The sequence below is a fragment of the Drosophila elegans genome, unplaced genomic scaffold (assembly GCF_018152505.1).
Source record: "Drosophila elegans isolate 14027-0461.03 unplaced genomic scaffold, ASM1815250v1 contig_149, whole genome shotgun sequence".
Classification (NCBI taxonomy): Eukaryota; Metazoa; Arthropoda; class Insecta; order Diptera; family Drosophilidae; genus Drosophila; species Drosophila elegans.
The window spans coordinates 219,215-239,062 of record NW_024545513.1 but is presented as its reverse complement, the minus strand read 5'-3'; the positions used below and the strand labels follow the sequence as shown (position 1 = coordinate 239,062).

The following is a 19,848-nucleotide window of genomic DNA, read 5'->3' as shown; positions in this document are numbered from 1 at the left end:
TACCAAGCCACAGCTATTTAAATACTGTAATCACTCATTATAGACATATTATACTACTTAGCAGAACCTTTTTTCAAAAAACAAACAGCAAAAGTAGAAAACCAAGAACCAAGAATGAGTCAGCGGCTGGACTGTTCGCCTGAATGGTTGCCATGAGCAGGTAGCAGAACCGCTTCCCGAGCTGGCGGATTAGGTCTTGGTTTTTGGCTTGGTGAGGCATTTAGCTTGAGGTTGGGCAATGTCTTTGTCCAGCATGGAGGGGTTCTGCCCTCCATTTGAAAACGCGCTGCTGACGCTTGCTAAACCGGCCACTAATCGATTTTTCTGACTTTTCCGTTCCAGGATGATGAGCCGCCCGAGATTTGTGTGGTGGAGGGGGCGTTTACCCTGCAAACGCTCACGCCCACTCAACCCATGCCGTCGGTGGATGAGCTGGACACAAAGTTCGCGGAGCTGGTGGAGGAGCTCGACCTGACTGCTCCCAACAAGGAGGCAATGCTGAGCCTGCCCGCGCAGAAGAAGTGGCAGATCTACTGCTCGCGGAAACTGCCCCTGGATGCAAGCGATGGTCCCGATGCGGCGACCATCACCCAGCCCCCCACCGCAGAGCACTACATCGAGCGCCTGAAGGAGTTGGTGGTGCACATATCTCTCTCGCCGGAGGACTCTCCCAGCCATGAGCTGGGAAACCGCTTGGACGGTCATGCCGCCTTTGTGGACGCCCTAAAGACGGCCCTGCGCACCTCCACGCACAGCTTCGTGCTGCGATTTGTAGAGCTGGACGGGCTGCCGGCCCTGCTCGACCTCCTGCTGCAGCTGGACATCCGGGTGGCGAACAGTCCGCTCCACACCAGTCTCATCGGCTGCATCAAGGCGCTGATGAACAACTCGATGGGACGGGCGCACGTGCTGGCCCATCCAACGGCCATTGACACCATAGCCAGATCCCTGGTGGCGGACAACATCCGCACCAAAATCGCCGCCCTGGAGATCCTGGGTGCCGTGTGCCTGGTGCCCGGCGGACATCGCAAGGTGCTGCAGGCCATGCTCTACTTCCAGGAGTTCGCCACGGAGCGAACCCGTTTCCAGAGCATCGTCAACGACCTGGACCGCTCGACCTACGCGTACAGGGAAAATGTCAATCTGAAGACAGCCCTCATGTCGTTTGTGAATGCGGTGCTGAACTACGGACCTGGACAGGAAAACCTCGAGTTTCGGCTGCACTTGAGGTACGAGTTTCTCATGCTGGGCATCCAGCCCGTGATTGACAAGCTGCGAACACACGAGAACGAGACGCTGGACAGGCATTTGGTGAGTACACGCAAAGACAAAGATCCCCACTGGCTGGTCTTCCTTCAATACAATTCCGTGTACCCGTGTACCTCCTGCAGGACTTCTTTGAGATGGTGCGCGCCGAGGACGAGAAGGAGTTCGCCCGCCGCTTCAATGAGGAGCACGTGGACACCAAGAGCGCCGGCACCATGTTCGACCTGCTGCGCCGCAAGCTCAGCCACTCGCCCGCCTATCCCCACATGCTTTCCCTCCTTCAGCATATGCTCCTGTTGCCCTGTAAGTAGAATTTCTCAATGGTTTCATTGATGGACTTCCATCTAATCCCGGTCGACTTCCCCAACTGCCAACAGACACGGGTCACTGCACGGAGCACTGGCTTCTGATAGACCGCGTGGTGCAGCAGATTGTGCTGCAGGTGGAGCAGCGGCCGAGCAGTGACCTTATCCCCGACCCGGATGACCTAGGAAAGCAGCTGAAGCTGGCCGCCGACTCGCCAGTCCACGATCCCGACGTGGCCCCGCTGCAGATCGACGTGGCCAAGCTGGTGCGTCTGTTGGTCAAGGAGGAGCAGCTGACGCAGGCGCGCAAGCGGGCCGACGAGCTGGAGCGCGAGAACTTCGACGTGCAGTCGCGACTGGCCAAGAAGGAGCAAGAGCTCGACCTGCGCATGCAGGAGAAGGAGGACCTGGAGACGGGTCTGGCGCGCATGCGCGAGCGTTTGGAAAAGGAGTCCGCGCAGCACTCGCAGGCGGTGCAGCGGGCGCAGACCGCCGAGATGCGGGCGGAAGACTTGCAGCACCGCCTGCTTAACGAGCAGCAGGAACGGTCTCGTCTAGAGCGGCTGGTCACGGAGGGCAGCATACCCGACGACCAGAAGGTGGCCGGTCTCACTGGCTGCAATGGGGCTGTGTCGCCCCCGCCGGCGCCACCCATGCTCAAGGCCATCCCGCCGCCTCCGCCACCCATGGCGCCGGCCATGATGCCTCCGCCGCCACCTCCCTGCCCGGGAGCTCCTCCTCCGCCACCGAACATGGCACAAACGATGGGTGAGTTGCATAGCGTAGTGTATTCTGTTCCTAATAACTCTAACAGTAACTGTATTTTGGTGCTTCTACAACAGCTCCTGCGCCACCAAAAGTGGATCTGCCAAAGAAAAACGTGCCACAGCCGACGAACCCGTTAAAAAGCTTCAACTGGTCGAAACTGCCGGACGCCAAGCTCCAGGGTACCGTGTGGAGTGAGCTGGACGAAAGCAAGCTGTACAACAACATGGAGTTGGAGTCAATAGATAAGCTGTTCTCGGCCTACCAAAAGAACGGGGTGTCGGTGAGTCGAAATCGATATCGAAATCAAAATACGGGGCTCTGTCCTATGCCATTCCCTACTAAGACCGTCTCCCCCTCCCAGGCCACCGATGGATCCTACGAGGATTTGCGGGTGACTGGCAAGTCGACCAAGCAGAAGGTGTTGTCGGTGATCGACGGACGCAGGGCGCAGAACTGTACGATCCTGTTGAGCAAGCTGAAAATGAGCGACATGGAGATATCAAAGTAGAGTAGTTGACGAGTAGTAGTTCACAATCCATACTAACATATACTAACCACTCCAATTGCAGAGCCATTCTCTCCATGGACAGCAACGAGCAACTGCAACTGGACATGGTCGAACAGCTACTCAAGTTCACGCCCTCGGCGGAAGAGCGGGCTTTGCTGGACGAACACAGTGAGGACATTGAGTCTCTGGCACGGGCCGATCGCTTCCTCTACGAGATATCTAAGTGAGTTTTATTTGATTAGTTGGTGACTGTATTCACTCATCCATTCATCTATAGAATCCCCCACTACGAGCAACGACTGAAAAGTCTGCACTACAAGAAGCGTTTTATGCTGACGATCAACGATCTGATCCCCCGCATCACTAGTGTGATGGAGGCCTCTCGCGAGGTGGCTCGATCCCGTCGCCTGCGCAAGCTTTTGGAGCTGGTCCTGGCCTTGGGTATGCTTCACTGGCTAGACAGCTGTCTAATCCTCTCTTACAAATTATCACAATCGAATTGAATTCCACCAGGCAACTACATGAACCGCGGGGCACGCGGAAATGCCTCTGGTTTCCGACTGGCCTCGCTCAACCGCCTGGCGGACACTAAGTCCAGTGCCGCCAAGGGCACAACCCTGCTGCATTATCTCGTCCAGGTGATCGAGCGCAAGTTCAAGGACCTGCTGAAGCTGGAAGACGATATTCCTCATGTGCGCGAGGCCTCCAAGGTGTCGTTGGGAGAAATGGACAAGGACATTCAGATGCTGCGCACGGGCCTGGCAGATGTGGCGCGCGAGATCGAGTTCCACCGAAGTTCGGGTCCCGCCCAGCAAGGTGATCGTTTTCTGCCCGTGATGCGCGAGTTTCACGCCCAGGCGTCGGTTCGTTTCGCGGAGCTAGAGGACAAGTTTCAGGACATGAAGACACGCTTCGACCGGGCGGTGCGCTTGTTCGGCGAGGACGGATCGGTTCTGCAGCCGGATGAGTTCTTCGGCATATTCGACTCCTTCCTCGGCGCATTCGCAGAGGCGCGGCACGACAACGAGAGCTTCCGCCGGCGCCAGGAGGAGGAGGAAAAGCGCGCCAAGCAGGAGGCGGAGCTCAAGAAGCGCACAATCGAGCGCAAGAACAAGTCCGGTCTGATGAGCAGTGTGGCCCGCAATCTGGGTCTCAAGTCTGGGTCGCCCACCGGCAGTCTGGATTCCCCAGAAAGGGGCGGCGGCGGCGTCAATAAGGGCGAGTTTGACGACCTCATCTCGGCCCTGAGGACCGGCGACGTCTTTGGCGAGGACATGGCCAAGTTTAAGAGGTCGCGCAAAGCGCGCGTTCTTAACGGCGGCGGCGCCAACACCGGACACACCTCGCCACCCCGCCACGGCAGCCTTCAGCGCGAAGAAAGTGGACGCGAGCGCGAACGGACCGTAAGGCGCCAGTAAGCACGGGGCGGAGGTCTAGAGAGGTCAAGATTATGATTAAATAGATTTCCCTCTTGCTCCAACCCCGCTGTAAAGTAAAGTTTTCATTAATAACTGCGCGCAACTATTTTTTTTCTTACACGGTAAAAACACTTTGTAATTATTTATATCTACTATTTGTACGCATACAATTATACAATTATATATACCTACATATATAGCACATAATCTAAACGTAAAGCTCGGCTAATGCAAGCGTTAAACCAAATTTTTACAAACAAAAACTTAATTGTAATTTAAAGTCTAAAGAGTTGTTATGAACTAATCTAATCGTCGTGGAGCGGATATTCATGTGTAGCAAACCATTGAAATTGTATTTGGCAACTATACGGCATCCATGCTTATTTATCTGTACACAACTAGTGCTATACATAGAACCGATTTCTCGGTGCGCCTTCATCCTTGTCGAAGTGCAATCCTGTAAAACCCAAAGCGGCCCTCAGCAGCATAATCAATGCACATGGAAGCGCTCTTGAGTTCGGAGAAGCTCGCCGGCCTGCCATAAAGTCATGTTCATAATTAAGATCTATATTGTTTGTTTTTTTAATTTTTTTTTTTTAGCACGAGATCCAGTTGTACTTGCATCGAACATACAGAAATTTTAGAGCGCATTAAAAGTTTGCACATACATGTGCCCTCAGTATCTTTTATTGATAATTACACCTTAACAAATTAACAAATTATAATAAACATTTATTGTGAATAAAATAAACTCTTCACATTTCTTTGTTAATTATTTTTAATAGCTATAAAAATAGTAATGTTACTATATATATAAAATTGGTCGGCTGGCGAATTTTGGGGCTTAATATTGTTTTTTTTTTTACTATAAAAATAGTAATATTGCTATGCATGTAAAATTTGACAACTGGCGAATTTTGGGGCTTAATATTGATTTTTTTACTATAAAAATAGTAAAGTTACTATACATGTAAAATGGTCGGCTGTCGAGTTTGGGGCTAAATATTATTTTTTAACTATAAAATAAGGAAAGTTATTATACATGTAAAATTGGTCGGTTGACGATTATTGGGTCTGAAAATCGTTTTAATTGAAAATCTGAAAAATTTTTAACTGAGAACGCCATTTGATTGGCAATTTAATGACGAATTCGCCGATGTATGACATTCCACCTGGTGACCAATTTTTCCCAAGGTTTTGATACAAAATACCTTAAGCGTCCTTTTGTTGTAACTTCGCCAAAATAAGAGGTAGAGCAATAAGATTGACTGTTTTGGACAGCTGGCAACCTATACTACCATCTGCAATCGGTTTAGAGTCATTCATTTGGTTTTAATAAGAAAAATCGATTTTTCAAAATAGACTTTTTGAAAAATTAACGTTATGACCAATTTTTGCATTTTTGATAAGGGGGTACATCATCATTTTTTGCGAAAAATTTAAAATCTGAAATTTTTAACTGAGAACGCCATTTGATTGGCAATTTAATGACGAATTCGCCGATGTATGACATTCCACCTGGTGACCAATTTTTCCCAAGGTTTTGATACAAAAACCGATATTTTAAGTGCTTTTTTTGGGATTTTGGAGATTTGACAAATAAAAAATACCTTAAGCGTCCTTTTGTTGTAACTTGGCCAAAATAAGAGGTAGAGCAATAAGATTGACTGTTTTGGACAGCTGGCAACCTATACTACCATCTACAATCGGTTTAGAGTCATTTATTTGGTTTTAATAAGAAAAATCGATTTTTCAAAATAGACTTTTTGAAAAATTAACGTTATGACCAATTTTTGCATTTTTGATAAGGGGGTACATCATTTTTTGCGAAAAATTGAAAATCTGAAAAATTTTTAACTGAGAACGCCATTTGATTGGCAATTTAATGACGAATTCGCCGATGTATGACATTCCACCTGGTGACCAATTTTTCCCACGGTTTTGATACAAAAACCGATATTTTAAGTGCTTTTTTGGGATTTTGGAGATTTGACAAATAAAAAATATCTTAAGCGTCCTTTTGTTGTAACTTGGCCAAAATAAGAGGTAGAGCAATAAGATTGACTGTTTTGGACAGCTGGCAACCTATACTACCATCTGCAATCGGTTTAGAGTCATTCATTTGGTTTTAATAAGAAAAATCGATTTTTCAAAATAGACTTTTTGAAAAATTAACGTTATGACCAATTTTTGCATTTTTGATAAGGGGGTACATCATCATTTTTTGCGAAAAATTGAAAATCTGAAAAATTTTTAACTGAGAACGCCATTTGATTGGCAATTTAATGACGAATTCGCCGATGTATGACATTCCACCTGGTGACCAATTTTTCCCAAGGTTTTGATACAAAAACCGATATTTTAAGTGCTTTTTTGGGATTTTGGAGATTTGACAAATAAAAAATACCTTAAGCGTCCTTTTGTTGTAACTTGGCCAAAATAAGAGGTAGAGCAATAAGATTGACTGTTTTGGACAGCTGGCAACCTATACTACCATCTACAATCGGTTTAGAGTCATTTATTTGGTTTTAATAAGAAAAATCGATTTTTCAAAATAGACTTTTTGAAAAATTAACGTTATGACCAATTTTTGCATTTTTGATAAGGGGGGTACATCATCATTTTTTGCGAAAAATTGAAAATCTGAAAAATTTTTAACTGAGAACGCCATTTGATTGGCAATTTAATGACGAATTCGCCGATGTATGACATTCCACCTGGTGACCAATTTTTCCCACGGTTTTGATACAAAAACCGATATTTTAAGTGCTTTTTTGGGATTTTGGAGATTTGACAAATAAAAAATACCTTAAGCGTCCTTTTGTTGTAACTTGGCCAAAATAAGAGGTAGAGCAATAAGATTGACTGTTTTGGACAGCTGGCAACCTATACTACCATCTGCAATCGGTTTAGAGTCATTTATTTGGTTTTAATAAGAAAAATCGATTTTTCAAAATAGACTTTTTGAAAAATTAACGTTATGACCAATTTTTGCATTTTTGATAAGGGGGTACATCATCATTTTTTGCGAAAAATTGAAAATCTGAAAAATTTTTAACTGAGAACGCCATTTGATTGGCAATTTAATGACGAATTCGCCGATGTATGACATTCCACCTGGTGACCAATTTTTCCCACGGTTTTGATACAAAAACCGATATTTTAAGTGCTTTTTTGGGATTTTGGAGATTTGACAAATAAAAAATATCTTAAGCGTCCTTTTGTTGTAACTTGGCCAAAATAAGAGGTAGAGCAATAAGATTGACTGTTTTGGACAGCTGGCAACCTATACTACCTTCTGCAATCGGTTTAGAGTCATTTATTTGGTTTTAATAAGAAAAATCGATTTTTCAAAATAGACTTTTTGAAAAATTAACGTTATGACCAATTTTTGCATTTTTGATAAGGGGGTACATCATCATTTTTTGCGAAAAATTGAAAATCTGAAAAATTTTTAACTGAGAACGCCATTTGATTGGCAATTTAATGACGAATTCGCCGATGTATGACATTCCACCTGCTGACCAAATTTTCCCAAGGTTTTGATACAAAAACCGATATTTTAAGTGCTTTTTTGGGATTTTGGAGATTTGACAAATAAAAAATACCTTAAGCGTCCTTTTGTTGTAACTTGGCCAAAATAAGAGGTAGAGCAATAAGATTGACTGTTTTGGACAGCTGGCAACCTATACTACCATCTACAATCGGTTTAGAGTCATTTATTTGGTTTTAATAAGAAAAATCGATTTTTCAAAATAGACTTTTTGAAAAATTAACGTTATGACCAATTTTTGCATTTTTGATAAGGGGGTACATCATCATTTTTTGCGAAAAATTGAAAATCTGAAAAATTTTTAACTGAGAACGCCATTTGATTGGCAATTTAATGACGAATTCGCCGATGTATGACATTCCACCTGGTGACCAATTTTTCACAAGGTTTTGATACAAAAATCGATATTTTAAGTGTTTTTAAGTGCTATATATATATATATATATATTTTAAGTGCTTTTTTGGGATTTTGGAGATTTGACAAATAAAAAATATCTTAAGCGTCCTTTTGTTGTAACTTGGCCAAAATAAGAGGTAGAGCAATAAGATTGACTGTTTTGGACAGCTGGCAACCTATACTACCATCTGCAATCGGTTTAGAGTCATTTATTTGGTTTTAATAAGAAAAATCGATTTTTCAAAATAGACTTTTTGAAAAATTAACGTTATGACCAATTTTTGCATTTTTGATAAGGGGGTACATCATCATTTTTTGCGAAAAATTTAAAATCTGAAAAATTTTTAACTGAGAACGCCATTTGATTGGCAATTTAATGACGAATTCGCCGATGTATGACATTCCACCTGGTGACCAATTTTTCCCAAGTTTTTTATACAAAAACCGATATTATAAGTGCTTTTTTTGGGATTTTGGAGATTTGACAAATAAAAAATACCTTAAGCGTCCTTTTGTTGTAACTTGGCCAAAATAAGAGGTAGAGCAATAAGATTGACTGTTTTGGACAGCTGGCAACCTAAACTACCATCTGCAATCGGTTTAGAGTCATTTATTTGGTTTTAATAAGAAAAATCGATTTTTCAAAATAGACTTTTTGAAAAATTAACGTTATGACCAATTTTTGCATTTTTGATAAGGGGGTACATCATCATTTTTTGCGAAAAATTGAAAATCTGAAAAATTTTTAACTGAGAACGCCATTTGATTGGCAATTTAATGACGAATTCGCCGATGTATGACATTCCACCTGGTGACCAATTTTTCCCAAGTTTTTGATACAAAAACCGATATTTTAAGTGCTTTTTTTGGGTTTTTGGAGATTTGACAAATAAAAAATACCTTAAGCGTCCTTTTGTTGTAACTTGGCCAAAATAAGAGGTAGAGCAATAAGATTGACTGTTTTGGACAGCTGGCAACCTATACTACCATCTACAATCGGTTTAGAGTCATTCATTTGGTTTTAATAAGAAAAATCGATTTTTCAAAATAGACTTTTTGAAAAATTAACGTTATGACCAATTTTTGCATTTTTGATAAGGGGGGTACATCATCATTTTTTGCGAAAAATTGAAAATCTGAAAAATTTTTAACTGAGAACGCCATTTGATTGGCAATTTAATGACGAATTCGCCGATGTATGACATTCCACCTGCTGAACAATTTTTCCCAAGTTTTTGATACAAAAACCGATATTTTAAGTGTTTTTTTTGGTTTTTGGAGATTTGACAAATAAAAAATACCTTAAGCGTCCTTTTGTTGTAACTTGGCCAAAATAAGAGGTAGAGCAATAAGATTGACTGTTTTGGACAGCTGGCAACCTATACTACCATCTACAATCGGTTTAGAGTCATTTATTTGGTTTTAATAAGAAAAATCGATTTTTCAAAATCGACTTTTTGAAAAATTAACGTTATGACCAATTTTTGCATTTTTGATAAGGGGGTACATCATCATTTTTTGCGAAAAATTGAAAATCTGAAAAATATTTAACTGAGAACGCCATTTGATTGGCAATTTAATGACGAATTCGCCGATGTATGACATTCCACCTGGTGACCAATTTTTCCCAAGTTTTTTATACAAAAACCGATATTATAAGTGCTTTTTTAGGATTTTGGAGATTTGACAAATAAAAAATACCTTAAGCGTCCTTTTGTTGTAACTTGGCCAAAATAAGAGGTAGAGCAATAAGATTGACTGTTTTGGACAGCTGGCAACCTATACTACCATCTGCAATCGGTTTAGAGTCATTTATTTGGTTTTAATAAGAAAAATCGATTTTTCAAAATAGACTTTTTGAAAAATTAACGTTATGACCAATTTTTGCATTTTTGATAAGGGGGTACATCATCATTTTTTGCGAAAAATTGAAAATCTGAAAAATTTTTAACTGAGAACGCCATTTGATTGGCAATTTAATGACGAATTCGCCGATGTATGACATTCCACCTGGTGACCAATTTTTCCCAAGTTTTTTATACAAAAACCGATATTATAAGTGCTTTTTTGGGATTTTGGAGATTTGACAAATAAAAAATACCTTAAGCGTCCTTTTGTTGTAACTTGGCCAAAATAAGAGGTAGAGCAATAAGATTGACTGTTTTGGACAGCTGGCAACCTATACTACCATCTAAAATCGGTTTAGAGTCATTTATTTGGTTTTAATAAGAAAAATCGATTTTTCAAAATCGACTTTTTGAAAAATTAACGTTATGACCAATTTTTGCATTTTTGATAAGGGGGTACATCATCATTTTTTGCGAAAAATTGAAAATCTGAAAAATAAGATTGACTGTTTTGGACAGCTGGCAACCTATACTACCATCTACAATCGGTTTAGAGTCATTTATTTGGTTTTAATAAGAAAAATCGATTTTTCAAAATAGACTTTTTGAAAAATTAACGTTATGACCAATTTTTGCATTTTTGATAAGGGGGGTACATCATCATTTTTTGCGAAAAATTGAAAATCTGAAAAATATTTAACTGAGAACGCCATTTGATTGGCAATTTAATGACGAATTCGCCGATGTATGACATTCCACCTGGTGACCAATTTTTCCCAAGTTTTTTATACAAAAACCGATATTATAAGTGCTTTTTTTGGGATTTTGGAGATTTGACAAATAAAAAATACCTTAAGCGTCCTTTTGTTGTAACTTGGCCAAAATAAGAGGTAGAGCAATTAGATTGACTGTTTTGGACAGCTGGCAACCTATACTACCATCTGCAATCGGTTTAGAGTCATTTATTTGGTTTTAATAAGAAAAATCGATTTTTCAAAATAGACTTTTTGAAAAATTAACGTTATGACCAATTTTTGCATTTTTGATAAGGGGGTACATCATCATTTTTTGCGAAAAATTTAAAATCTGAAAAATTTTTAACTGAGAACGCCATTTGATTGGCAATTTAATGACGAATTCGCCGATGTATGACATTCCACCTGGTGACCAATTTTTCCCAAGTTTTTTATACAAAAACCGATATTATAAGTGCTTTTTTTGGGATTTTGGAGATTTGACAAATAAAAAATACCTTAAGCGTCCTTTTGTTGTAACTTGGCCAAAATAAGAGGTAGAGCAATAAGATTGACTGTTTTGGACAGCTGGCAACCTATACTACCATCTACAATCGGTTTAGAGTCATTTATTTGGTTTTAATAAGAAAAATCGATTTTTCAAAATCGACTTTTTGAAAAATTAACGTTATGACCAATTTTTGCATTTTTGATAAGGGGGTACATCATCATTTTTTGCGAAAAATTGAAAATCTGAAAAATATTTAACTGAGAACGCCATTTGATTGGCAATTTAATGACGAATTCGCCGATGTATGACATTCCACCTGGTGACCAATTTTTCCCAAGTTTTTTATACAAAAACCGATATTATAAGTGCTTTTTTTGGGATTTTGGAGATTTGACAAATAAAAAATACCTTAAGCGTCCTTTTGTTGTAACTTGGCCAAAATAAGAGGTAGAGCAATAAGATTGACTGTTTTGGACAGCTGGCAACCTATACTACCATCTACAATCGGTTTAGAGTCATTTATTTGGTTTTAATAAGAAAAATCGATTTTTCAAAATCGACTTTTTGAAAAATTAACGTTATGACCAATTTTTGCATTTTTGATAAGGGGGTACATCATCATTTTTTGCGAAAAATTGAAAATCTGAAAAATAAGATTGACTGTTTTGGACAGCTGGCAACCTATACTACCATCTACAATCGGTTTAGAGTCATTTATTTGGTTTTAATAAGAAAAATCGATTTTTCAAAATAGACTTTTTGAAAAATTAACGTTATGACCAATTTTTGCATTTTTGATAAGGGGGTACATCATCATTTTTTGCGAAAAATTGAAAATCTGAAAAATATTTAACTGAGAACGCCATTTGATTGGCAATTTAATGACGAATTCGCCGATGTATGACATTCCACCTGGTGACCAATTTTTCCCAAGTTTTTTATACAAAAACCGATATTATAAGTGCTTTTTTTGGGATTTTGGAGATTTGACAAATAAAAAATACCTTAAGCGTCCTTTTGTTGTAACTTGGCCAAAATAAGAGGTAGAGCAATAAGATTGACTGTTTTGGACAGCTGGCAACCTATACTACCATCTGCAATCGGTTTAGAGTCATTTATTTGGTTTTAATAAGAAAAATCGATTTTTCAAAATAGACTTTTTGAAAAATTAACGTTATGACCAATTTTTGCATTTTTGATAAGGGGGTACATCATCATTTTTTGCGAAAAATTTAAAATCTGAAAAATTTTTAACTGAGAACGCCATTTGATTGGCAATTTAATGACGAATTCGCCGATGTATGACATTCCACCTGCTGACCAAATTTTCCCAAGTTTTTGATACAAAAACCGATATTTTAAGTGCTTTTTTTGGGTTTTTGGAGATTTGACAAATAAAAAATACCTTAAGCGTCCTTTTGTTGTAACTTGGCCAAAATAAGAGGTAGAGCAATAAGATTGACTGTTTTGGACAGCTGGCAACCTATACTACCATCTGCAATCGGTTTAGAGTCATTTATTTGGTTTTAATAAGAAAAATCGATTTTTCAAAATAGACTTTTTGAAAAATTAACGTTATGACCAATTTTTGCATTTTTGATAAGGGGGTACATCATCATTTTTTGCGAAAAATTTCAAATCTGAAAAATTTTTAACTGAGAACGCCATTTGATTGGCAATTTAATGACGAATTCGCCGATGTATGACATTCCACCTGCTGAACAATTTTTCCCAAGTTTTTGATACAAAAACCGATATTTTAAGTGTTTTTTTTGGGTTTTTGGAGATTTGACAAATAAAAAATACCTTAAGCGTCCTTTTGTTGTAACTTGGCCAAAATAAGAGGTAGAGCAATAAGATTGACTGTTTTGGACAGCTGGCAACCTATACTACCATCTGCAATCGGTTTAGAGTCATTTATTTGGTTTTAATAAGAAAAATCGATTTTTCAAAATCGACTTTTTGAAAAATTAACGTTATGACCAATTTTTGCATTTTTGATAAGGGGGTACATCATCATTTTTTGCGAAAAATTGAAAATCTGAAAAATAAGATTGACTGTTTTGGACAGCTGGCAACCTATACTACCATCTACAATCGGTTTAGAGTCATTTATTTGGTTTTAATAAGAAAAATCGATTTTTCAAAATAGACTTTTTGAAAAATTAACGTTATGACCAATTTTTGCATTTTTGATAAGGGGGTACATCATCATTTTTTGCGAAAAATTGAAAATCTGAAAAATATTTAACTGAGAACGCCATTTGATTGGCAATTTAATGACGAATTCGCCGATGTATGACATTCCACCTGGTGACCAATTTTTCCCAAGTTTTTTATACAAAAACCGATATTATAAGTGCTTTTTTTGGGATTTTGGAGATTTGACAAATAAAAAATACCTTAAGCGTCCTTTTGTTGTAACTTGGCCAAAATAAGAGGTAGAGCAATAAGATTGACTGTTTTGGACAGCTGGCAACCTATACTACCATCTGCAATCGGTTTAGAGTCATTTATTTGGTTTTAATAAGAAAAATCGATTTTTCAAAATAGACTTTTTGAAAAATTAACGTTATGACCAATTTTTGCATTTTTGATAAGGGGGTACATCATCATTTTTTGCGAAAAATTTAAAATCTGTAAAATTTTTAACTGAGAACGCCATTTGATTGGCAATTTAATGACGAATTCGCCGATGTATGACATTCCACCTGCTGACCAAATTTTCCCAAGTTTTTGATACAAAAACCGATATTTTAAGTGCTTTTTTGGGTTTTTGGAGATTTGACAAATAAAAAATACCTTAAGCGTCCTTTTGTTGTAACTTGGCCAAAATAAGAGGTAGAGCAATAAGATTGACTGTTTTGGACAGCTGGCAACCTATACTACCATCTGCAATCGGTTTAGAGTCATTTATTTGGTTTTAATAAGAAAAATCGATTTTTCAAAATAGACTTTTTGAAAAATTAACGTTATGACCAATTTTTGCATTTTTGATAAGGGGGTACATCATCATTTTTTGCGAAAAATTTCAAATCTGAAAAATTTTTAACTGAGAACGCCATTTGATTGGCAATTTAATGACGAATTCGCCGATGTATGACATTCCACCTGCTGAACAATTTTTCCCAAGTTTTTGATACAAAAACCGATATTTTAAGTGTTTTTTTTGGGTTTTTGGAGATTTGACAAATAAAAAATACCTTAAGCGTCCTTTTGTTGTAACTTGGCCAAAATAAGAGGTAGAGCAATAAGATTGACTGTTTTGGACAGCTGGCAACCTATACTACCATCTACAATCGGTTTAGAGTCATTCATTTGGTTTTAATAAGAAAAATCGATTTTTCAAAATAGACTTTTTGAAAAATTAACGTTATGACCAATTTTTGCATTTTTGATAAGGGGGTACATCATCATTTTTTGCGAAAAATTGAAAATCTGAAAAATTTTTAACTGAGAACGCCATTTGATTGGCAATTTAATGACGAATTCGCCGATGTATGACATTCCACCTGCTGAACAATTTTTCCCAAGTTTTTGATACAAAAACCGATATTTTAAGTGTTTTTTTTGGGTTTTTGGAGATTTGACAAATAAAAAATACCTTAAGCGTCCTTTTGTTGTAACTTGGCCAAAATAAGAGGTAGAGCAATAAGATTGACTGTTTTGGACAGCTGGCAACCTATACTACCATCTGCAATCGGTTTAGAGTCATTTATTTGGTTTTAATAAGAAAAATCGATTTTTCAAAATCGACTTTTGAAAAATTAACGTTATGACCAATTTTTGCATTTTTGATAAGGGGGTACATCATCATTTTTTGCGAAAAATTGAAAATCTGAAAAATAAGATTGACTGTTTTGGACAGCTGGCAACCTATACTACCATCTACAATCGGTTTAGAGTCATTTATTTGGTTTTAATAAGAAAAATCGATTTTTCAAAATAGACTTTTTGAAAAATTAACGTTATGACCAATTTTTGCATTTTTGATAAGGGGGGTACATCATCATTTTTTGCGAAAAATTGAAAATCTGAAAAATATTTAACTGAGAACGCCATTTGATTGGCAATTTAATGACGAATTCGCCGATGTATGACATTCCACCTGGTGACCAATTTTTCCCAAGTTTTTTATACAAAAACCGATATTATAAGTGCTTTTTTTGGGATTTTGGAGATTTGACAAATAAAAAATACCTTAAGCGTCCTTTTGTTGTAACTTGGCCAAAATAAGAGGTAGAGCAATAAGATTGACTGTTTTGGACAGCTGGCAACCTATACTACCATCTGCACTCGGTTTAGAGTCATTTATTTGGTTTTAATAAGAAAAATCGATTTTTCAAAATAGACTTTTTGAAAAATTAACGTTATGACCAATTTTTGCATTTTTGATAAGGGGGTACATCATCATTTTTTGCGAAAAATTGAAAAACTGAAAAATTTTTAACTGAGAACGCCATTTGATTGGCAATTTAATGACGAATTCGCCGATGTATGACATTCCACCTGGTGACCAATTTTTCCCAAGTTTTTGATACAAAAACCGATATTTTAAGTGCTTTTTTTGGGTTTTTGGAGATTTGACAAATAAAAAATACCTTAAGCGTCCTTTTGTTGTAACTTGGCCAAAATAAGAGGTAGAGCAATAAGATTGACTGTTTTGGACAGCTGGCAACCTATACTACCATCTACAATCGGTTTAGAGTCATTCATTTGGTTTTAATAAGAAAAATCGATTTTTCAAAATAGACTTTTTGAAAAATTAACGTTATGACCAATTTTTGCATTTTTGATAAGGGGGTACATCATCATTTTTTGCGAAAAATTGAAAATCTGAAAAATTTTTAACTGAGAACGCCATTTGATTGGCAATTTAATGACGAATTCGCCGATGTATGACATTCCACCTGCTGAACAATTTTTCCCAAGTTTTTGATACAAAAACCGATATTTTAAGTGTTTTTTTTGGGTTTTTGGAGATTTGACAAATAAAAAATACCTTAAGCGTCCTTTTGTTGTAACTTGGCCAAAATAAGAGGTAGAGCAATAAGATTGACTGTTTTGGACAGCTGGCAACCTATACTACCATCTACAATCGGTTTAGAGTCATTTATTTGGTTTTAATAAGAAAAATCGATTTTTCAAAATAGACTTTTTGAAAAATTAACGTTATGACCAATTTTTGCATTTTTGATAAGGGGGGTACATCATCATTTTTTGCGAAAAATTGAAAAACTGAAAAATTTTTAACTGAGAACGCCATTTGATTGGCAATTTAATGACGAATTCGCCGATGTATGACATTCCACCTGGTGACCAATTTTTCCCAAGTTTTTGATACAAAAACCGATATTTTAAGTGCTTTTTTTGGGTTTTTGGAGATTTGACAAATAAAAAATACCTTAAGCGTCCTTTTGTTGTAACTTGGCCAAAATAAGAGGTAGAGCAATAAGATTGACTGTTTTGGACAGCTGGCAACCTATACTACCATCTGCAATCGGTTTAGAGTCATTTATTTGGTTTTAATAAGAAAAATCGATTTTTCAAAATCGACTTTTTGAAAAATAAACAATTTTTCATTTTTGATAAGGGGGTACATCATCATTTTTTGAAAAAATAAAAATAAGATTGACTGTTTTGGACAGCTGGCAACCTATACTACCATCACAATCGGTTTAGAGTCATTTATTTGGTTTTAATAAGAAAAATCGATTTTTCAAAATAGACTTTTTGAAAAATTAACGTTATGACCAATTTTTGCATTTTTGATAAGGGGGTACATCATCATTTTTTGCGAAAAATTTAAAATCTGAAAAATTTTTAACTGAGAACGCCATTTGATTGGCAATTTAATGACGAATTCGCCGATGTATGACATTCCACCTGCTGACCAAATTTTCCCAAGTTTTTGATACAAAAACCGATATTTTAAGTGTTTTTTTTGGGTTTTTGGAGATTTGACAAATAAAAAATACCTTAAGCGTCCTTTTGTTGTAACTTGGCCAAAATAAGAGGTAGAGCAATAAGATTGACTGTTTTGGACAGCTGGCAACCTATACTACCATCTACAATCGGTTTAGAGTCATTTATTTGGTTTTAATAAGAAAAATCGATTTTTCAAAATAGACTTTTTGAAAAATTAACGTTATGACCAATTTTTGCATTTTTGATAAGGGGGTACATCATCATTTTTTGCGAAAAATTGAAAATCTGAAAAATTTTTAACTGATTGGCAATTTAATGACGAATTCGCCGATGTATGACATTCCACCTGCTGACCAAATTTTCCCAAGTTTTTGATACAAAAACCGATATTTTAAGTGCTTTTTTTGGGTTTTTGGAGATTTGACAAATAAAAAATACCTTAAGCGTCCTTTTGTTGTAACTTGGCCAAAATAAGAGGTAGAGCAATAAGATTGACTGTTTTGGACAGCTGGCAACCTATACTACCATCTACAATCGGTTTAGAGTCATTTATTTGGTTTTAATAAGAAAAATCGATTTTTCAAAATAGACTTTTTGAAAAATTAACGTTATGACCAATTTTTGCATTTTTGATAAGGGGGGTACATCATCATTTTTTGCGAAAAATTGAAAATCTGAAAAATTTTTAACTGAGAACGCCATTTGATTGGCAATTTAATGACGAATTCGCCGATGTATGACATTCCACCTGGTGACCAATTTTTCCCAAGGTTTTGATACAAAAACCGATATTTTAAGTGCTTTTTTTGGGATTTTGGAGATTTGACAAATAAAAAATACCTTAAGCGTCCTTTTGTTGTAACTTGGCCAAAATAAGAGGTAGAGCAATAAGATTGACTGTTTTGGACAGCTGGCAACCTATACTACCATCTGCAATCGGCTTAGAGTCATTTATTTGGTTTTAATAAGGAAAATCGATTTTTCAAAATCGACTTTTTGAAAAATTAACGTTATGACCAATTTTTGCATTTTTGATAAGGGGGTACATCATCATTTTTTGCGAAAAATTGAAAATATGAAAAATTTTTAACTGAGAACGCCATTTGATTGGCAATTTAATGACGAATTCGCCGATGTATGACATTCCACCTGGTGACCAATTTTTCCCAAGTTTTTGATACAAAAACCGATATTTTAAGTGTTTTTTTTGGGTTTTTGGAGATTTGACAAATAAAAAATACCTTAAGCGTCCTTTTGTTGTAACTTGGCCAAAATAAGAGGTAGAGCAATAAGATTGACTGTTTTGGACAGCTGGCAACCTATACTACCATCTACAATCGGTTTAGAGTCATTTATTTGGTTTTAATAAGAAAAATCGATTTTTCAAAATAGACTTTTTGAAAAATTAACGTTATGACCAATTTTTGCATTTTTGATAAGGGGGTACATCATCATTTTTTGCGAAAAATTGAAAATCTGAAAAATTTTTAACTGAGAACGCCATTTGATTGGCAATTTAATGACGAATTCGCCGATGTATGACATTCCACCTGGTGACCAATTTTTCCCAAGGTTTTGATACAAAAACCGATATTTTAAGTGTTTTTTTTTGGGTTTTTGGAGATTTGACAAATAAAAAATACCTTAAGCGTCCTTTTGTTGTAACTTGGCCAAAATAAGAGGTAGAGCAATAAGATTGACTGTTTTGGACAGCTGGCAACCTATACTACCATCTGCAATCGGTTTAGAGTCATTCATTTGGTTTTAATAAGAAAAATCGATTTTTCAAAATCGAATTTTTGAAAAATTAACGTTATGACCAATTTTTGCATTTTTGATAAGGGGGTACATCATCATTTTTTGCGAAAAATTGAAAATCTGAAAAATTTTTAACTGAGAACGCCATTTGATTGGCAATTTAATGACGAATTCGCCGATGTATGACATTCCACCTGCTGACCAATTTTTCCCAAGTTTTTGATAAAAAAACCGATATTTTAAGTGTTTTTTTTGGGTTTTTGGAGATTTGACAAATAAAAAATACCTTAAGCGTCCTTTTGTTGTAACTTGGCCAAAATAAGAGGTAGAGCAATAAGATTGACTGTTTTGGACAGCTGGCAACCTATACTACCATCTACAATCGGTTTAGAGTCATTTATTTGGTTTTAATAAGAAAAATCGATTTTTCAAAATAGACTTTTTGAAAAATTAACGTTATGACCAATTTTTGCATTTTTGATAAGGGGGTACATCATCATTTTTTGCGAAAAATTGAAAATCTGAAAAATTTTTAACTGAGAACGCCATTTGATTGGCAATTTAATGACGAATTCGCCGATGTATGACATTCCACCTGGTGACCAATTTTTCCCAAGGTTTTGATACAAAAACCGATATTTTAAGTGTTTTTTTTTGGGTTTTTGGAGATTTGACAAATAAAAAATACCTTAAGCGTCCTTTTGTTGTAACTTGGCCAAAATAAGAGGTAGAGCAATAAGATTGACTGTTTTGGACAGCTGGCAACCTATACTACCATCTGCAATCGGTTTAGAGTCATTCATTTGGTTTTAATAAGAAAAATCGATTTTTCAAAATAGACTTTTTGAAAAATTA

At 37.2% G+C, this 19,848-nt stretch overlaps 2 protein-coding genes across 4 annotated transcripts in view; one reads left to right on the top strand and one right to left on the bottom strand.

Moving 5' to 3' along the window:
• LOC108135920 (disheveled-associated activator of morphogenesis 1) overlaps positions 1 to 4,986 on the top strand; it is a 30,222-nt gene extending 25,236 nt beyond the window's left edge. For all 3 annotated transcript variants that reach the window (XM_017256864.2, XM_017256862.2, XM_017256863.2), the window contains exons 3-10: positions 343 to 1,311; positions 1,392 to 1,569; positions 1,644 to 2,339; positions 2,414 to 2,619; positions 2,701 to 2,843; positions 2,909 to 3,070; positions 3,125 to 3,288; positions 3,361 to 4,986. In XM_017256864.2, the coding sequence (XP_017112353.1) occupies positions 343 to 1,311; positions 1,392 to 1,569; positions 1,644 to 2,339; positions 2,414 to 2,619; positions 2,701 to 2,843; positions 2,909 to 3,070; positions 3,125 to 3,288; positions 3,361 to 4,265 (3,423 nt within the window). In that variant the 3' untranslated portion in view covers positions 4,266 to 4,986. The remainder of the gene's footprint in view (positions 1 to 342; positions 1,312 to 1,391; positions 1,570 to 1,643; positions 2,340 to 2,413; positions 2,620 to 2,700; positions 2,844 to 2,908; positions 3,071 to 3,124; positions 3,289 to 3,360) is intronic.
• The window catches only part of LOC108150391 (mucin-2), a 121,330-nt gene that overhangs the window by 4,915 nt on the left and 96,567 nt on the right, over positions 1 to 19,848 (bottom strand). The gene's annotated exons all lie outside the window — the stretch shown is intronic.